The sequence below is a fragment of the Glarea lozoyensis genome, assembly GCF_000409485.1.
Source record: "Glarea lozoyensis ATCC 20868 chromosome Unknown GLAREA15, whole genome shotgun sequence".
Lineage (NCBI taxonomy): Eukaryota > Fungi > Ascomycota > Leotiomycetes > Helotiales > Helotiaceae > Glarea > Glarea lozoyensis.
In genome coordinates this window covers 651674-670203 of record NW_007360989.1, presented here as the reverse complement: position 1 = coordinate 670203, position 18530 = coordinate 651674, and the positions used below count along the sequence as shown (strand labels likewise).

Sequence of the window (18530 nt, the reverse complement as noted above, 5' to 3'; positions counted from 1 at the left end):
TGCCCACTTCCCAGCCTCAGGGAGCCTTTCCCGCGACCCACCACTCCGCATAGGATTGCTGCTGGCTGGCGTGTTGGCGCCATCCTCCTTCCCCAGAAGGCCAGAGGGCAAGCTTCTGCGGGTGTCGAGATTATCATGTCTATCAAGTAAGTCCTGTCGCTCTTTCGTTGTTTTCCTCCTTCATCGTCGCTTGCCGACTGCATTGTCTACCATCTCTCATTCTGCTACCTTTCACTCCTTCTCCACCATCATGTATCAATTCCACCAAGATCAGACAACCTACACGATATTGGCAGCCGAGAAGAAACTAAAGTCAAAAAGTTGGGTTATGACCACGCCCGGGTCTGAGGGTTTTATCAAGCTTCCAAACGAACAAATTCTCTACACCTCACCACCAAGAACGAGCATACAATTATCTACACCAAACCCCTACCCAGCTGCCAACCCATACTCAGCCAAGTGCGATTCGGGGATTGTTTACGTCACCAATCAAAGGGTAAGTCATCCCGATGCTGTGCAAAGATTACATGCTAATCTATTGCAGATTGTATATCTTCCAACTACGCCCACGGCCGAGCTCCAATCTTTTTCCGCCCCCATTCTCAACTTGCAAGACACCTTCGTTCGAGCTCCATTTTTTGGTGCCAACTACTGGACGGCAACAGTGAAACCCGTCTCAGGCGGTGGTATTCCAGCAACACATTCCGCCGTTGAGTTAAAATTGACTTTCAAGGAGGGTGGTGCGTTTGACTATCATACGATATTCGAGCAAATAAAAGAGAGGTCGCATCAAGCATACACAGTAGCACGAGATAATGGACAAAATGGTATTGCGGACGCTGGTAATATTCATCTGGAGCAGCTACCCGCCTATGAAGCTCCAGCCAACAATGCGAGAGAGCCAGATGAACCCCGGATACTAAGTCCGGTACCTGTGAGGCCAACAGGTCCACCGGCTCCGGCTGTGAGCTCCCAGGCGACCACGACTGCAGCAAATCTACCTGCACCAGACGAGCCACCGCCGGGATACGAAGAAGCGCAAGTCCAAGCTGTTGGAATCGATTTGGAGCAGAGAATGCGCAACGAGGCCGAGAGGGGGGTCTAAGTAATCTCCTTATTCTTTCGCTATACCCTTTATATTTGGCGCTTTGTATCAAGAACTTGGCGATTTATAACTTCATCTGCTACACGCATAGGGCTGGAAAAGGCGTCGGATTGTTTATATTCGGAGGAGTTTAGCTGATCGGGACATCCGGGTTATGATAATGCCGAAATGATAGTATAGAGATACTATCAAACGATACCAAGATACTAGATAGAAGATTTCGCATATAGAAATCGCTCGATGTCTATAGTTTAGATTTTCAAATTAACTTCTGCCAAACTTGTAAATACAATGATAATCACGTGATACTGTGCATGTCCGGAGAGATCCGTCCACCCAATCAGCATCACTCAATTCCAAGCTTTCGGGTAGCTTCCCAATTTTGCGATCCCGACACCTTCGACATCAACACCATCATCACATCTCAACCCACACCCTTCCCTACCCTATTCTTCGAATCGATCACGATGGGTCTCTTTGATAGTTGGGCGGACCTTCTTTCCGCTGCTACGCCATGGAGCGAAGCTGAGGCAGAGGCCGTTAGCGGTGGTACTGGGACTGCGGCTACACCTGCGAGGGGGAATGTAGGCGATGAGTTGGTATGTGCTGTTTTCATAATACAAATTGAAGGATGGACGATCGAAAACGGGGGCCTCGATGTGAGATACAAACGGAGGGGCTGCAATGGGGATGGAAGTGTGAATGGGCAGGATGGGATGAACATCTACGATTGGGATTATGGATGTAAGGGACGATCGAGCATATGCTAATCCCTTCTTTTAGCAAGGTGCATCTGCTGGCGACAAGAGTGCCGGACAGGAAGAGAGCACACCGAAGCCTCAGAGTGTAGGAAAGGAGGACGCTGCTGATGAAAAAGACGACGAGCCTGAGGAAGAGGAAGAGGCCGAGGAGGAGGAAGAAGAGGAGGAGGAGGACGAGGAGGAGATGGTTGATCCAAAGGAGAAGTTTGAGGAAGGTGAGTTTGCGGTATTTCTTTGGTCGATTGGCGGGGAGTCAGATCTGGGGACATGGTCTACTGGAGAGTGGCGCGGATAGGAGCAATTGGATGTTGGATGGGATATGATTTGATACTGCTGTTGGGAACTGCAGACTCCGGAGGCAATGTTGCGATTGAAATTGATTACTAACTTTGTATTGCAGAGTGCAAAGAGTCAAAGCAGTGCGCTCCAGCTAAGCACCACTTCGATCACTGCGTTGAGCGTGTCAACAATGCAGACAAGTCGGCTCCTCATGAGGACTGCGTGGAAGAATGTTAGTATTTTCTTCATTAGACGACAAATCATGCTCTAACATACAACAGTCTTCCACCTTGCACACTGCGCCAACGAATGCGCTGCACCAAAGGTCTGGGCAGCACTCAAGTAGATTCCTCAACCGCTTTAAAACGACAATACCGAGCTACCACCTGTCATACGAATAGATGATGGGGATTTGAGATAGGTTGGTTAGGAAGATATGCTTGTACAGAACCCTTTTCCTCGCCGACAACCTCAATGTTTTTGTATCACCTGCAGAAAAACATCTTCTTTTGCGCTAGAGAATGCATGTAGTATAGGAAGAGTTATTAGACGTTTGTTTTGATTTGATTGTTAGCAGTGTCCAGTCCTTTCCTCAACTCGTCTCAACTCACGTGTCTACCCACCCAGCGGTGTTGTTTGCTTTATCCGAAATGGCCAGCTATCTGGTGACTGGTATGGCCAAGCCTCGGACTTTCACAAGACAATCTCGAAGCTTAGCATCACGACAGCCAACGATATCTCCGTACTTCTATCTGATGAAATACCAAAATGAACAAGTTTTCGGGATTCCGTCCCAATGTGATTGTGACATGTCCATTCTGGGACACCGTTGATCGACGCCGCTGCAGTGAACCAACTTCTTATCTGCGAATCCGTGAAGCTTCCCCTCACACGCGACCACATCTATAACAAATCCCCTCCACCTTACTCTTATCAGGTGAATGTCAAAATGATTCCATCCTCAGCGGATTGATCGATATATAGACTTTGATCTTGAACTACTTTTACGAGTCAAGATTCAGACGCAAGCGAACGACCCGTCCCGAAACTAAGATATGGGGAGCCAAGCCGAAGACGATGCTCGGAAGAGCCAGGGTCTTGAATACAGTTCTGACGTCAAATCTTCTTTTTCTGATGAAAAAGACAAGTCTCTTGCCATTGAACCTGCTCAAACACATAATCCTCCGCTGAACGAAAAGAAATCTTATACCGCGACTGAAACTCCTGTTCCTACGAAAGAAAGTCCAAAGGGGAGCGCGTCGCATGGAGAATCTATCTTACCTGGCTGGACGAGGATGCGCCCACTGCGTATGAAAGCCATGGGACGCGGCAAGAAGCCCGGGGAGGGCACGAATGGAATTGTTACGGAGAGGAGTGGTAGTGAGGAAAGAGGGGATAAAGATTTAAAAGGCGTGACGACGAATAATACCACCGCGAGTGGTGCGGGTGATTTGGAGGGCTTGACGCAGATGACAAGTGATGATGGATTACTCGATGGTAGTGAGGATGGGAATCAGCGCGGAAACGCGATTGCAGACACGAGCAGCACGGTGGTGTATAAGGTTTATAAGAGGAGGTGGTTTGGACTTGTGCAGTTGGTTTTGTTGAATATTATCGTTAGCTGGGATGTAAGTAGCCGTTGCCCGCTGACTCCGTACCACATGCTAATCTCACATTATTTGTAGTGGCTCTCTTACTCCGCGAGCTCGAAAACATGCGCAGAGTATTATAGTATCACGGAATCGCAGTTGAATTGGCTGGCGACTGGATTTCTCTTTGCGTTTGTGGCTGCGACGCCGTTTACTATCTTGACGTTGAATAAAGGGGGGCCGAAATCATCCATTATTACCGCGTCGGTATTGCTGTTACTGGGGAATTGGATTCGCTATGCCGCTACACGGTCTGGAAAACATGGGAACTTTGGCGGTGTGATGTTTGGACAGATCTTGACGGGTATTTCGCAACCCTTTGTGTTGGCCGCGCCGACGAGGTACTCGGATATGTGGTTTACAAATCGAGGAAGGGTTGCTGCGACTGCTGTGATGAGTCTGGCGAACCCGCTCGGTGGTGCGCTGGCGCAGCTTATTGGCCCGTTTTGGACGAGTTCACCGTCTGATGTTCCGAATTTGGTGTTGTATATCTCCATCATCGTAAGCTCCCTATACTCTCCCCCCATAAACCGCTCCTAACATACCAACCTAGGCAACCGTCGCCTGTGTCCCATCATTCTTCCTCCCCTCCCACCCTCCCACACCCACCTCCCCCTCCTCCAGCACCCCCAAAACCCCCCTCCGTCCCTCCCTCCACACCCTCTTCACCACCCCCGAATTCTACATGATCTTCCTCCCCTTCTCCATCCTCGTCGGCCTCTTCAACTCGGCCTCCTCCCTCATAAACCAAATCCTCGAACCCTACTCCTTCACCGAAGATCAAGCCGGCATCGCGGGCGCGCTCTTAATCGTCGTCGGTCTCGTCACCGCAGCCGTCACATCCCCCGTGATCGATAAAACGAAATCCTACCTCCTCGCCATAAAACTCCAAGTCCCAATCATAGCCCTCTCCTATCTAGCCTTCACATTCGCCCCGCAAACCCGCGAGCTCGCAGCCGTCTATACCATCCTCTCCATCCTAGGCGCCGCGTCTTTCTCCCTCGTCCCCGTGGTGCTGGAATATATAACCGAGATCACGCACCCCGTGAGCCCGGAAGTCACGTCTACGATCTGCTGGTCTGGCGGACAACTGCTCGGTGGGATTTTCATCGTCATCTCCGACGCGTTGAGGGACGGCCGGGGTGGAGAGGATGATGGAAGTAAGAGGCCACCGGGGAATATGTATCGCGCGCTCGTGTTCCAGGCGGTGGTCGCGATGGTGGCGGTGCCGTTGCCGTTGTGTTTGGGGCTTTTTGGACGCGGGCATGGGGTTAGGATGAGGAGGATTGAGGAGGATGTGGGGAGGAGAGAGGAGGGGACGGTTTGAGGGTTCGGGAGAATTACAAATTGGGCATTGGGTTTGGATATTGGGTTTGGGCGTTTGTGTGGAAGACCCTGGATTTGGGTTTCCGTGTGTTTTTGGGTAATGGGTTGTTTATATAGGTCACTTATATGCGTTGGGTGATTTTGGTTAATGGGTTGTGAATATGGGTTTGGATATGAATATATATTTATTTTTACTCATCCTTTTTCTCTTTAAATGTCAAGGGCTTTTGCTCAAACAATCTTTGATACACTAACACTCAAAAGAAACTGCCAAGCTAGGCCCAGAGCAACTCCCGAACTAGGCTCTCGTTGTAGTAGGACCACGCATCTTCCACTCCTACCAAGCCTACTTTACGGAGAGTCTTTTAACCTTTGAACTGTTTGCATAATGGATTAGAATTTCGTTCCTGGAAAGATTTATGAGCTAGGGATGTTATTATTAATACGCATGTCCTAGCCTACCATTCAACTCAACACACACGGATCAAGAAACCATCATTCAAGTTGATTTGTATGTCATTAAGCTAGTAAAATCCCTTATTTCCATCTAATATGCATTCTCATCTATCGGTAATTTCAATCCTTAAATACTACACCTCACCAACTAAACACCCCCCTCTTCCGATCAAACCCCCCTCTCAACTGACTCTCCGGCTTAACCAGCTTCCCTTGCAACACAGTAAACTTCACAATCCCCTCGCAATCCTCTGGCTTCACCCGCGCAATCCACATACACTGCGCCGCCCCCATCTCCTCCCCCTCCACCACCTTCGATGGCGGCGGACACACCTCTCCATCCAATTTCGCCCGCTGCACGTCGTCCAGCCCAAACGCATCCGCTTTCCGATATATCATCACGTTCGCTGAATATTTGTGGCCGCCGACGTGCGAGATGAAGTAGATTCCCACCCCGCCCGGTCGCTCGTCGTCGAGATCCCGGAAGAGTCCGCAGGTGCGGAGGTGCCGCTCGAATTCTTTGCGTAGGAGGGGCGCGGACTGCCCACAGCGTGCGTCGCGGGTTTTTTGGGAGCAGAGGAGGATGAGTGCGCGGTGGGGAGAGGGGCGGGAGGTTAGTTGGTCGGCGGTGGGGAGGGGTTCCGGGAGGGATGCGGGGATGGATATGGGTAGGAGGGGAGAGGTGTTTGTGGGTGCGGTGTTGATGTAGGATGTTATTAGGGTGTTTACTGAGGTTGGGGTAACGTTTTCGATGATTATGAAGGCGGGGAGGAGGAGGACGGTTGTGGGTTCTGCGTAGTTTGTTGAGTGGCTCGGGGTGGGGATGTTGGAGGCTGAGAGCATGAGTTTCTGGGGGATGTTAGTATTGTATGGGATTGTAGAAGAAATGCTTACTCCACTCGTTGGTTTTACATCTGCCTTCTTCTCAATGGCTTCCATGACACTACCTTTCTCATCTGCCACATCCCGTACCCAATCTGACTTCCCAGTTGCTACTAGAATATGCGTACTCCATCCCTTCACATGTCCATATAATTCGTCATCCTCGTCGATTTTAAACCCTTTCGGATATTTGACATGACATGAGCTACAATCATGATCACAGTCCTCTCCATCGACAGCCGGATCAACCTTCGGAAATAGCTGATCTAGAGGTGTATTATTTGGCGGAGTCCCAGGCAATGGTGTCGTTGACCCAGATATTGTCTGCTGAACCGTATTCAGTATCGACTTGAAAGCAGAAGACATCTTGCCGGTGCGCGAAGGCAGGAACTTTGATGTTTTGGCTTGGCTGGAGACATGGTTGGTTTTATGTGACATGATGAAATACAATGTGGGGTCAATTGAACTCCGTATCCGTATCCCTAATCAGATGAAGCTAAACTTAAAATAGCTTATCAGATGGCGCTAGTTGAAGCCGCGTGTGTTTGCCGGGACGAAGCAAATATGGGCCAAGGTTCGGCAACGACACGAGAGACTTGGTCAATTGACTTCTTTTTATATCACAGCTCTCCGCGTCTATAAGCGTTAATATGTGCGGACTTAACAGTCGGTCTATTCGGTGAATTCGTTGTCATACAGATGCTTATCTGATATGTATGTCCGCGCAAGCTTTTACGCAATTTCTAGGTAACTTTCGAGTTGCAGCCAACCAAGTTGAACCGACTCCCAGCCTTGTCACACTGACCTCCAAAACAATGCATCAATTTCGGACCGGCCTCGTACGCTAGCTCTTTTGCTTTCATTTAGGATGTAGGTGTCCTATATGAGAGCGATGCCTCCAAAAACCTTGCTCTTCGTTGGAGCTCCAGAGTCAAAGGCGCTGAAGTGGGATGAAGAAGAATTGTACGATACATTCTCCGAACCGTTCAATCGCTATATCGACGGCTCAGAACACACAAATAATGTGTTATTACCGCTCACATCTACATCCTTCTCTGGAATTGCTATCCCACAATGGCGTTCATTGACACTCGAACGTGGTCACCTGACGACCGGAATGTCACAGGACCACGGCTGGCAGCCCGAATATAGAGGTGCATCTTTCTTTACAGTGTCCGACATAAACTCATTCGTGGAGGAATATACCCAGAAAACCTCTTTCGGTGATCACCAATCAAGCGTCGAATCTGTGGATCAAATTCTATCTCAATTCTATGAGGAGTCATATGCTCGACATGAAGAAATTGCTTCCTCACAGCTCCGTGCTGCGTCAGATACGACCAACTCGAGTGTTAGCCAGGCGGATACGACATCTTTCAATTCGATAGAGTCATATAATGATTCTCAGCCTACTCATCCGAAAGATATACCCAAGTCTGGTCCCCTGAGTAGCTTACAAGAATTTCCAAATGCAAGATATCTCAACGCTATCCATCCCCAAGTTTTCACCGTCAATCTGGTTGTTGGTATTATCTCAGTACCGTCACCCCGTTCTATCAGAACTAGACGCGGAATGAATGTGGAATTAATCGAAACACTAGTTGGCGACGATACGAAGTCAGGCTTTGGAATCAACTTCTGGCTATCCTCGAAGAATGATGATAATGGCTTGAGAGCCAGCATCGAGTCTCTACGTCCACAAGATGTTGTTCTCATGAGAAACGTCGCTCTCAGCAGCTTTCGAGATAAGGTCTATGGATATAGTCTCAGGAAAGGGCTGACAAAGGTCTATTTACTGCATAGGAGCCGCGTCGATCGCAAAGATCATGGGGGATGTTATTCGACAAGCGATCTTCGACGTGCTACTGGTGGTATGGATAATGCGCAAATCATGAAAGCCAAGATCGTAAGGGAATGGGTACTTCGATTCGTTGGGGGGACGAATAGCCGCCCAAGCAGACATCAACAAGCTTCAAGCCACCATGAAACCTTACCACCTGATACGCAATGACTTTGTCTTTAGTGTAAGGTACGGAAAGCATATATTTCCTCAAATTGGGTGCTCAACATCATGTTGCTGTCGATACTCGTTGTGTTCCTAAAATTACATGTACACTTGTGCCAAATGTATCCACGCACTTCGCCTCCATATTGGCATCTTAATGTCTGAGAACACCCTGAATGAATTGATCGACTGTGCTCACCGAAGTGTGGGATCTCCATCTCCTACTCGAGCTTTAAAATCCTCAAATTTTAGAGTATCAGATGTGAAGCGTTTAATATAGAAGCTTTCGATTCAAGTTCTATTCTGATCATCTCCTAGTCGATGGAAAATGAGCCTAGAAGTCTAGAAAGGAGAATAGATCAATGCCATTAGAGTGAGCAGAGTCGCTTATTTATTCGTACCACCTTCTTTTTCATTACCCGGATGAGGCTAAGCGTATAATTTGAAGGGCGTTTTGCAGGGTGTTCAAGCTCTTGGCATATGTGACTAGCCGCACTGGTCCCGATTTTCAACTTCCGTTTGCAATAACCTCAGCTTCTTTCAATCATAGCACAAGAACAATATCCTCTTGCATTATAGAGCAATTGATTTCAATACCTTCTGTCGTCAAGGATAGTGTAATCTCGGTTTAGCCGACACAATGGCCTCTTTACACGGTCAGTTCTCTCTTTACAGCCACGCTTTGCATTTAGTGACCCATTCTATTTTAGAAACGGCCCTGAGTATCAGACCACGTAAAAATGGTGTGCAGCAAAATTCAGACACTTCAACGATAGAAGGCTCATCCAAAGAGACCAGCAACAATGTCGTCAAGCCTAAAAACTTGCCCAGAGGGCGGAAAGGACTTTCAAGGGATGATAGAATGCTGAAAGGAGTCAATAAACTTATCACGACTATTTATGTGGAAGCTCCGAAGATCCAGGAGAATACTAACGAGGAAGTTACGATCAAAAACTATGATTCCGTTACCTCATATAATTGGAGAGATATCGAGCATCCAACTATATACGTTCCAGGCAAATCTCACACTTTTTCAAGAAACTGGAATCCAGGCTAACCAAACTCTAGGCCTTCCTTCTGTACTATCATTTCCTACCCTCCCAGTTCAACTCCAAAAAGACAATTCCACGCGCTCCAAACCCCGATCTCCAGCAGCAGCGCTCGATCCCCTATTCCAATCGCTTCTGCACCAACACCCTGACTTTGACATGTCTCCCATACAGCTAGTAACCGACCGCAATAGTCTCCGCAACTTCCTGTCTTTCGCCTCAAACGGTCCCGGAAAATGGCGCATTGACGTTGATATGATTAACGACACTGTGTTCTTCAATCAATGGGAGGAGTTTCGACTCATGATGATAAATGGAAACCAGGATTCGGGGTTTGGTCATGCTTTTGAAGATTATGTTACTATTAAGCCGCCAACGATGAAGGACATCATACATTATGAGCGTGTTGCGAGGTATGAACTTGGGGGGTTGAAGTGTCTGGTGAGATTTGAGGCCGATGCGTGCTTGAGTGCAGATGGGAATGACGAAAAAGAAAGCTCCTCAATTCCTACATCCGATCTTCCAGAACCAAAACCCTCAAACCCCGTCCTCAAACCACCGTACAAACTCGTTCACGTCATCTCTCGAGGTCACGACATCAATCCAGATCAAATCGTCGAAATCAAATCCTACTCCGCTCCCTACTTCAACACCAAGAAAACGCTACCTCAATTATGGTTTGCGCAGACCAAACACCTATGTATAGGCCGTCATAAAAATGGACGTGTGACAGAGAAGTTAGAGATGAGGGATATGACCGAGGAGCTTCAGACGTGGGAGGCGGCTCATCAGGAAGAGTTGAAGAATATGATGAGGATTATTAGGGAGGTTAGAGATATTGTTAAAGTGAAGAGAAGGTGCACGGTTGTTTGTAGGACTGTGGAGGGGGTTAAGTGTTTGAGTGTTTTTGAGAGGGGAGGAGGGGGTTTGGTGATTCGGAAGGAGGTGCGGGAGAGGTGCTGGAGGGAAGAAGGGGGAGCTCGGCTTTATTGACCCGTAACAGGGTTTTAATATGATTTTGAATACAGGAAGGTACCGGTAACATAAGGAACAGGTTGACTTGTTAGGTATGAGTGCGTAATTCCAATGCGCCTTTCGCAAAATATTAACGACATTCTCTATTGCAGCAACTTCGACGTGAAAGTAACAACGGGTTTTCTAACAGCGAGTCCATTATTCGTTACAGCTTTACAGTCTTCATTTTCGCATAACTAAACTACATTGTAGCACGGGAATATCGCAGATGAACTCTCAGTCTGTGCTAAGAATCCGTCGTGTTGTAAGTGTCGAGATCGGCAGGTCTTTTGAACAGTTGCACTTCGTTATCCTGGGGACTATCACCATGGGCTTCGGTGAAGCTTGCAGTGACGATTTGGACGGTCGTTGCTTCCCCTTTTAATTTTGCAGTTGCTTGTGGAATTCAAAAGTCGCTCTTGCCAAACGAAGCGCTGGGCAGTAGGTTCTGAGGAGTGGAGACACAGAGGTCTGATTTAACAAATCCCTCAGAAAATATGCACGGCATTGGGCCTCAATATAGGGCAAAATCAATCCAAGCTTGTGAACGGCATGAGTGCAATCATCGATTGAGTTTGATTGAGAGTGCATTAGATAAAGATTAGAAACGCTGGCAAATGAAGGTATCCTTGTAATGTATCTGTATGTAGTTCACTCGAAAGAACTAATAACATTAATTATATTGCGTCAATTCAATCCACTAAATCTGCGATAATGTCCCAACCAGATCGACTAAATATCGAGTCTCGACTGCCACTTATCTTGTTTACCTCAAGGTACACATGTTGCATAGAAATTTCCACCATACTCTTTCCAACTTTCCTACATAACTTTGCTGCCAGACAAATTGTGTCACAATTATCCTTAGTTATATGAACAGAATCTTGATTAGAATATGACACCAAGATAAGACATTCCAAACTCGAACAGAATATGCTGTATAGTCTTCATTTACAGTAAAATGAAACAGACCATTAAACTGAAGCACTAATCTGGTACATCCCCACCTATATCAATGTAATGATACTAGAGGTTTTGCCGGCTGATACTTTCCAATTTATACACAGATCAAATTACCTGCAGGTTTGTAGTTTTTCCTACACCGGTGCACTGATATTGGATATTTACGATTGTAATGAGGGGGTGTCCCGACACTAAAAGCGAACCTACACGCTTAGCTTCCATGTCATCTCAGTCAACCCGTCGAACTTTCACAGCCCATCCTCATAGGGTATGCGGCTTTCGAATTCCTAGAAGCTCAATGTGTCACTGAGCATCTTTATAATAAATAATTTAATCCGAAAAGCAACATCTGGATTTGATTAAATGGTAAAAGCCCATGGGTTTCACACAACTCGACGAACAGGAGAAGATAATCTGGCAGCAAAAAGAAAGTAAGAGCCAAGTTCCCCAACTCTATAATCTCCACACGAGGCTCGAAAGAACCTCCAAAAACTCGTTATTTCCCCAGTACTTCCCCGGGATTTCTTTTAAGGCCAGCAATATCCGGGTAGTGGTTTTTAGATTTTGATTTGCCCTGTTGCCCATCCACTTGACAAGTCGACCACTTGTTTGTTGGTGACAGTATGGCATTTATTGAAAACCATATTATCTAAAGACATTTGAGTGGGAATGGGAATAGGAGTAATATAGAATGGCTAATGCTGATTTGCTTTCGGCGTTATGTGGTACGTAGACAGTCGCGTCACCCACTGGGGGAAAACGGCATTTGGATTTGACAAAATTACAGACCCGAGTAGGGAAGAACTAGCCAAACAGGAGAAACCAATCTATAAACCAGAAGTAAAAAGAAAGGAAAAAAAGAAGTTTACGCGGGCGAAAAAAAAAAAAGAAAAAGTACTTCACGTGGGCAGAACAAAAAACTCCAAAAGATAACTCACTTACCTTGTAACATTCTTTTTCAATTTCCCATGTCCTCTTTTGCAAAATCCGAAGAGCTGCTCAGTTACTCCTTAGAGCCGGTCCGTGGATTTTATTTTTAGAGACGGGGATATCCATAGAACCGTCTGTTGGGATTGGGAGATTCACAGCTATAAAATCCACTTAACAAGCTGACCAAGTCATTTCTGATTGGTGACAGAATTACGCGTATTTAAAACTATAATACCCGAAAAACAAGCGAACGGTGAATATGAATTGGTCTGGTATAAAATCGCTGGTACTTTGATTTGATGCGTATTCCGCTAAATAACTTGATAAAACTTAATAAACTACCCTTATCATGTAAGAGAGAACAATATCATAGGGATTACTCATGTTAGGGAGTGTTTAGTTGTATTTTTACACGTCAATTATAATAAACTGGGGAGAAATATCATGAAATGTATCATCTTACTACTACGCCTAGGTCTGCTACTATTTCTTTGTGCATAGAACATTAAGGTTTTGTTTTTACCTCAAAGTAATATAGAACAGATTTTTGAGATTCTTCTTCGTATTAAAAGATTATAGTCGAAAGCCTATATAGTATTGAGACGGGCGATAGCCACAGGATATTTAGTCGATTAATTTGACACATTATCACATATTTAGTGGATCTGGATATGACATTTTATATTTAAAGTCTGGTTCTGTTTTGGCCAGATATTCTGTTAAGAAGGAATCGAATATCTGCTTACTGAAATTTGACTAGCAACAAGCCTGTGTAAAAAGGGTATAGTCGAAAGCCTATATAGTATATAGGCGACATAAGTGGCCACGAGATATAATATTTAGTTATTAAATTTGACACAATATCACGTATTTAGTGTATCTAGATAACACATTGTCGCATGTTAAGTGAATTGTTTCGAGAAGACCATATGCAAATTTCTGGCTAAGAATTCCTCTCCAATCTTCTAGCCCCCTTTGGATCAACAACCAAAACCGAGTCCTAGTACAATTCACATCGCTAAATTCGCCAAACTCTCAAACATCTCTTTCCTCATTTCCCTCGCCATATTCTTCCTCTTCCTAGGAGCAATGCACTCATTATCCTTCAATGTCTTCTCGGCCCTGTTCAACATACTTCTCGCGCACTTCATCTTTTTCTTTTCCTTCTTGATCTCTGCCTCTGATTTTGGTCGAACCTCGTCAATTGCTGCCTGAGCACTCCTGATCAAAATTTGTGCTCTGGATAGTTTCTTTTCGGCACGACGTCGTCGACGGGCCAGCTCGGTCGCTTTCTGAGCCTCCGTATCAATTGTAGCTTTGGATAGTGTCATTGTCCCGGAGGTTGTAGAGGAAACTGGGTTTGTTGTGTCGAACGACTATTTATGGATTAGCTTCTAACTTTCTGGAGGCACTCATGTTCAAACGTACTGTAGTAATGCCGAACATTCTGTCCTCGGGTGGTGTCGCCCTTTGGGATTTGCTGCTGGGCCCATCTTCTTCAATGACCGCGGCCATCTTGCTTTCATATCAATCAAGACTATAGACCGGAGTTGCTATGGTTTGAGTTTTGAGGAAGATAAAGATTCATGTGGGTCTGTACGCGCAAGTGTTTGTTTTCATATTCACTCGGCAGAGCTCGCGTAGAATCAATCGGAAAAACAAGGTCAAGATGCTGTTGCTATCCCAGACTTACCACCATTTAACATGTAAAGGAACAAAAGCTGGTCTTCTATGATGGTCTGGAGACCTTTGGAACGTCCCGCCAAAACACCACCTGGACGTTGAAGTTAAAATATCTCATCCTGATACACTAAATATGTGTTATTGTGTCAAAATGATCGACTAAATATCGTATCTCAATCGCCACTTACCTTGCCTACATCCTACATAGTGCTTTCAACCGTACCCTTTTGGATTCGTCGTACACAGGCTCGTTGCTAGTTAAAATTTCAGTAAGCAGAATTCATTTACTTTTAAAACAGAATTTGGATTGCAATTTAACACAGCAACTATGCCACTATTTGGAGATATCTCAACCTCCAATAGAAAAACTGTTTATTAAAAGTCAGGCTATCATCAACCCCCCTCTTAGCCTTCAAATATTGAAAAGCCACAGACTTTTCTACCTCCATAAATTTGGTGGAAAGTTTTGTCGCACTAAATCTGTTAGTACCTCATTTGAAATACTCCCTTCCCTCACGTCGCGTTCTAAATTCGTTAGAACGCGATTCATTGCCGGCATCGGATCTTCAACAGTCTCTGAAGATGACAATACCACAACTTCCATAATACTCGTTGTTAAGATGTCCGGGGACTAGTGATACCAGCGTTAGCTTCCCCAAGATTTGACAAGTCAAAGAGAAGGAGGAGTAGACCTGAAGAATTGGATGTTCTTTCACTTCCTCCGTCACAAACTCTCCCTCCACAGTAAAACTATGTTCCAACACCTTGATTCTCCCTCGACAGAGCGAACATGTCGGGAAACTCTCGACCTTGGGTTGTGTCAATATCCATTTTCGAGCACAGACTAGACAGAAAGAGTGCTTGCATGGATGGGCATAGGCCTTGTTCGTGATTTCCTCGTGGCAGATGGAGCATTCCCCTGCGCCTGAAGCTTCGGAGACAGAAGGGTTTTGGAGATTGGCGAGCATGGTGAATACATATGTACGATTGCGATGAAAGAGAGGAAGGGGAGTTGAGATGAGAAAGTTTGTAGTTTATATACTTTTATGTTTTGGGGTTGATTCAGAATCAATAGTGATACTAAAACTCGTTAATCAGACGATAACTCTTCAATCATCTAGATTAATGTGCCCAAATCTGTTCACAACTGTGGGTTTTATCCTAAAGAGTTCATTAGCTGTTTCATTCACTGTTCAAACTTGTGTTTACGGTCGGTCTACTTCGCTGATGAAAATGCCTTTTGTATCTGCCATTCGTTTTGCTAAGCAAGCCGAATCTATTGTGGAATCGATCATTCGAGGGCTAAGTTTTTCTTGGCAAGGTATGTTATACTTTATATAATGAGGGCTTTGTGACGTCGCTGGACTGTTTTTATTAAGTTTCAGCAAGGGAAAGTGAAAATCTCCAACCTCCTCTCCAGCTGTCAAATGTGATCTTGACTGACACTCTACTGCCCACCACCAGAAGCCGTCTTCCGGTTGAACTCACAATTATTTCCCTTCTATTTCCGAATTCCCTATAGTCAAAACTTGACTCCCGAAAACCACATGAGATAAATTTCTTTGTGATAAGTCCATACATAGATATGTGGCGCTTTTGCTATTGTCGATCCGTCATTATGGAGACAAAGAGTTTGATTTTGCCACACGCTGAAGAAAAAGAAACCTTGGATGTAAAAGAGTAGCATCAGAATTTAAGCAATAGCCATGTTTCTTGTGTCTCAATTTTCTAAGGAGTCGACATCGTTGCGATAGCCTTCGCATTTGACAATATGCAGGAAATTAGTTCGACCCCACAGCTTCGAGAACCCCAAATGACAGACGAGATTGCCAATCAAGCACAAAGAAATTTTTTTGAGGAAGACGTGGTCATGAACAACAACGAATCGGCTGCAACGAATAACATCGACATGACAGGTGTTGGAATCCCAACTACAACATCTATGGAAGACGACAATAAGACACCAACAGAAGTGGCGCAAGGAAGAAGACGTAGTAGTGATTGGCGAGGCAGTCGCGAGCAAAGAAATCTAATTGAGGAACGACGCCAGACATGGCGCAAGAGTCAAGATATCCAGATTCAGCGACTCTGGAACACTATTAGCAGCAACAACCAAGACATCAAGTACCCTGGCTTCGCGAATATCGACGAATTCGAGGAAGCTGTTTGTCCCACTCCTCCTGTAAATCAAGCATTGGAACCAGAAGAGATGGGATTATTCTCGGTGGATAAAGACGGGAAACCAATATTCAGTCCTGCGATAAGTAAGATGAATCAGGAAAGCAACTACGAGGATGATCACGAGGGACCGGAGAACATTGGATTTGATAGATTGAGGAGAAGGGGAGGAGTTGATGCTGGGACTTTGAGAGCACATTTACAAGCGGCTCTTGAAACGAAGATGATGTGTCGGAATACAAGCAATGAGGCAGAGCGTCTTGCGATAGAAGTCGAGTGCCAAGATATTATGAATCAGATGGACGCTCTCACTCTCCAGTAGCGCTCGATTAGAAGGGAACGAGCACAATCATGGGGGAGTGTCTGAATGTAATCAATCAACTGACAGGATCCGCCGAACATTGTGAGCGTTGTTTTGAAATTTTATACACAATTCTTTTAGCCTATTCTAAATGTGCTTCTACCTTCACTTGCAGGGTGGAGGCAAGAACTCTAGCTTTAGAGATGGTGAATGATTGAGTGTGTGCGGTAACTGCTTCTCAAATGCAACTTTCTTGTGATGAAAACACACCGGTCCTATTCAGTACGAGCAAAAGGTAAATGTGTCAATAATAATTGAAAACTACGACCTCTACTTCAAAGCTCAGCTTGCAGGCAGTGCAAAACGGGAATGAAAATGTAGATGGTCAGATTGTGAGTACGTAGTAGAGGCTACTAATGAATCAAAAATGAAAAGGTGAAAAGGATGCTGAGCACTCAGATGTGGGAACAGAAATGCCAATGACAGAACAAACGCTTCTGTGGTTGCTATGTTATTAGCAACTTGGGTTCACTACAAATTCGGAACTGCAGAACAGCATAAATAGAGAGACAGGAACTCTCTACATCTTATATAACAATATCTTTGATCGCTTTTACACCTCGCTAAACAAAAACGTCAGAGATATGTCTTCAAAACCTAACACTACGGACAGCGGTACCCAGACGGTCGACACACACGACGAAAACGAGCAATGTAGCATTTGCTATGAGCCCTTCAACGATAAGACAACAATCTTTCCCTGCGAGCACAAGACGTGCTATGAGTGTATACGTCATACGATGAGAGCGCAGATGCGAGTGCAAAAGACCTGTCCTTTCTGCCGTGGAAAAATATCTGAACTAAGTCATACGGCCATAGTCATCGAGAAGATAGCGCCGATAAATTCACCCATGGAAATGACAAGATCACAATTTCCAGTGGAGGATTTGGATCTGTCCGGCATGGGGTTCGAAGAGACAGCGATTGTGAACGTGACTAATGCTGTTCGAGCGGCATCAAGGAGACAACGTATTCACCAGGCCGAAATTGAATTTGAAGAGACAATAACCCAATTGGAAACCCGTTTCGCCGGGTTGGTCGAAAGCCAGACATTTCTCAGTAGTCGGTTATCCCAAGAAAGAGATGCGATAGAAGATGTATTCGACGACTGTCTTAACATAGGAGTATCAATAAACCATTTTCGTACAGCAGAAATCAACAGGGATGAAGAAGGTAATTTCGACGAGGACTTCACCTTCCGCTCCTTATTTCAACGAGTACGCGGGCTTCGACAGAGGAGCGAAGAACGTTTAGATAGGCTTGAAGATAGGATTAGGGATGACGCGATTGAAGCATTGGTCGATGTTGACTCTTGGGATGAACTGCCATTCAGATCGGAAGACTGATGAGGTTATAATCTACATTTCAGCTTCATTAGATAACACAGTAGGAGATAAATCATACTCACATAAAACCAAGGCAATCTCCAAATGATAAAATCGTGCCAATCCTTAACCTAACCCAACTTCGAGCATTGTATAATTCATGCTGTATTACGCTTCGGAAATAAAACCAAGACAGAAAGATTTCAGGAAACGACCTAGAATTCGAGAGTGTAAAGTTGAAAACATAACAAAATAGAAGATCTAGAATTAAGAAAATGTAGTAAAAAGAATAATAAGGTTGTAAACAAGAAGATGGGGTTTCACTACCTCATACTTCTGGCTTCCTGAAAGGGGAGTGCAAAATACCTATAAAGAAAATCTCGGGCAAACAACATTTCTGAGGACACAAACCAGACCATGAATGGGCCAAAAAAAATTGAAAACATGCTGTTTAGGCTCAACAATAAAGTGCTGGAACAGATAAGTCAACGACAAAGCAATTTCTTGTGCGCTGTAATTGCTTAGCAAGAACAAAGTGCAAACGCAAAAAGTGGGGAACAGCAC

General features: G+C 45.2%; 9 protein-coding genes across 9 annotated transcripts; 7 read left to right on the top strand and 2 right to left on the bottom strand.

Annotated features, from left to right (window-relative positions):
- Positions 1-250: 250 nt before the first annotated feature.
- Positions 251-1105, top strand: GLAREA_06045 (PH; the record flags this gene model as incomplete). Its single annotated transcript, XM_008081459.1, has 2 exons — positions 251-496; positions 545-1105. The coding sequence occupies 2 exons, from the start codon at positions 251-253 to the stop codon at positions 1103-1105; spliced, it is 807 nt and encodes a 268-aa protein (XP_008079650.1).
- A 467-nt stretch (positions 1106-1572) lies between these two features.
- On the top strand, positions 1573-2491 carry GLAREA_06044 (Non-heme 11 kDa protein of cytochrome bc1 complex (Ubiquinol-cytochrome c reductase); the record flags this gene model as incomplete). The annotated part of the gene is made up of 4 exons (XM_008081458.1): positions 1573-1704; positions 1889-2081; positions 2267-2377; positions 2427-2491. The coding sequence occupies 4 exons, from the start codon at positions 1573-1575 to the stop codon at positions 2489-2491; spliced, it is 501 nt and encodes a 166-aa protein (XP_008079649.1).
- A 709-nt stretch (positions 2492-3200) lies between these two features.
- Positions 3201-5121, top strand: GLAREA_06043 (MFS general substrate transporter; the record flags this gene model as incomplete). Its single annotated transcript, XM_008081457.1, has 3 exons — positions 3201-3773; positions 3831-4295; positions 4348-5121. The coding sequence occupies 3 exons, from the start codon at positions 3201-3203 to the stop codon at positions 5119-5121; spliced, it is 1812 nt and encodes a 603-aa protein (XP_008079648.1).
- Positions 5122-5717: 596 nt separating this feature from the next.
- On the bottom strand, positions 5718-6896 carry GLAREA_06042 (Thioredoxin-like protein; the record flags this gene model as incomplete). The annotated part of the gene is made up of 2 exons (XM_008081456.1): positions 5718-6425; positions 6471-6896. 2 exons carry the CDS (start codon positions 6894-6896, stop codon positions 5718-5720), a joined length of 1134 nt encoding a protein of 377 aa, XP_008079647.1.
- A 454-nt stretch (positions 6897-7350) lies between these two features.
- GLAREA_06041 (uncharacterized protein) lies at positions 7351-8469 on the top strand (the record flags this gene model as incomplete). The annotated part of the gene is made up of 1 exon (XM_008081455.1): positions 7351-8469. The coding sequence occupies one exon, from the start codon at positions 7351-7353 to the stop codon at positions 8467-8469; it is 1119 nt and encodes a 372-aa protein (XP_008079646.1).
- A 634-nt stretch (positions 8470-9103) lies between these two features.
- On the top strand, positions 9104-10505 carry GLAREA_06040 (uncharacterized protein; the record flags this gene model as incomplete). Its single annotated transcript, XM_008081454.1, has 2 exons — positions 9104-9119; positions 9532-10505. The coding sequence occupies 2 exons, from the start codon at positions 9104-9106 to the stop codon at positions 10503-10505; spliced, it is 990 nt and encodes a 329-aa protein (XP_008079645.1).
- Positions 10506-13429: 2924 nt separating this feature from the next.
- On the bottom strand, positions 13430-13934 carry GLAREA_06039 (uncharacterized protein; the record flags this gene model as incomplete). Its single annotated transcript, XM_008081453.1, has 2 exons — positions 13430-13795; positions 13848-13934. The coding sequence occupies 2 exons, from the start codon at positions 13932-13934 to the stop codon at positions 13430-13432; spliced, it is 453 nt and encodes a 150-aa protein (XP_008079644.1).
- Positions 13935-15873: 1939 nt separating this feature from the next.
- Positions 15874-16602, top strand: GLAREA_06038 (uncharacterized protein; the record flags this gene model as incomplete). Its single annotated transcript, XM_008081452.1, has 1 exon — positions 15874-16602. One exon carries the CDS (start codon positions 15874-15876, stop codon positions 16600-16602), a length of 729 nt encoding a protein of 242 aa, XP_008079643.1.
- An 890-nt stretch (positions 16603-17492) lies between these two features.
- On the top strand, positions 17493-17987 carry GLAREA_06037 (uncharacterized protein; the record flags this gene model as incomplete). The annotated part of the gene is made up of 1 exon (XM_008081451.1): positions 17493-17987. The coding sequence occupies one exon, from the start codon at positions 17493-17495 to the stop codon at positions 17985-17987; it is 495 nt and encodes a 164-aa protein (XP_008079642.1).
- Between the last annotated feature and the right edge of the window lie 543 nt (positions 17988-18530).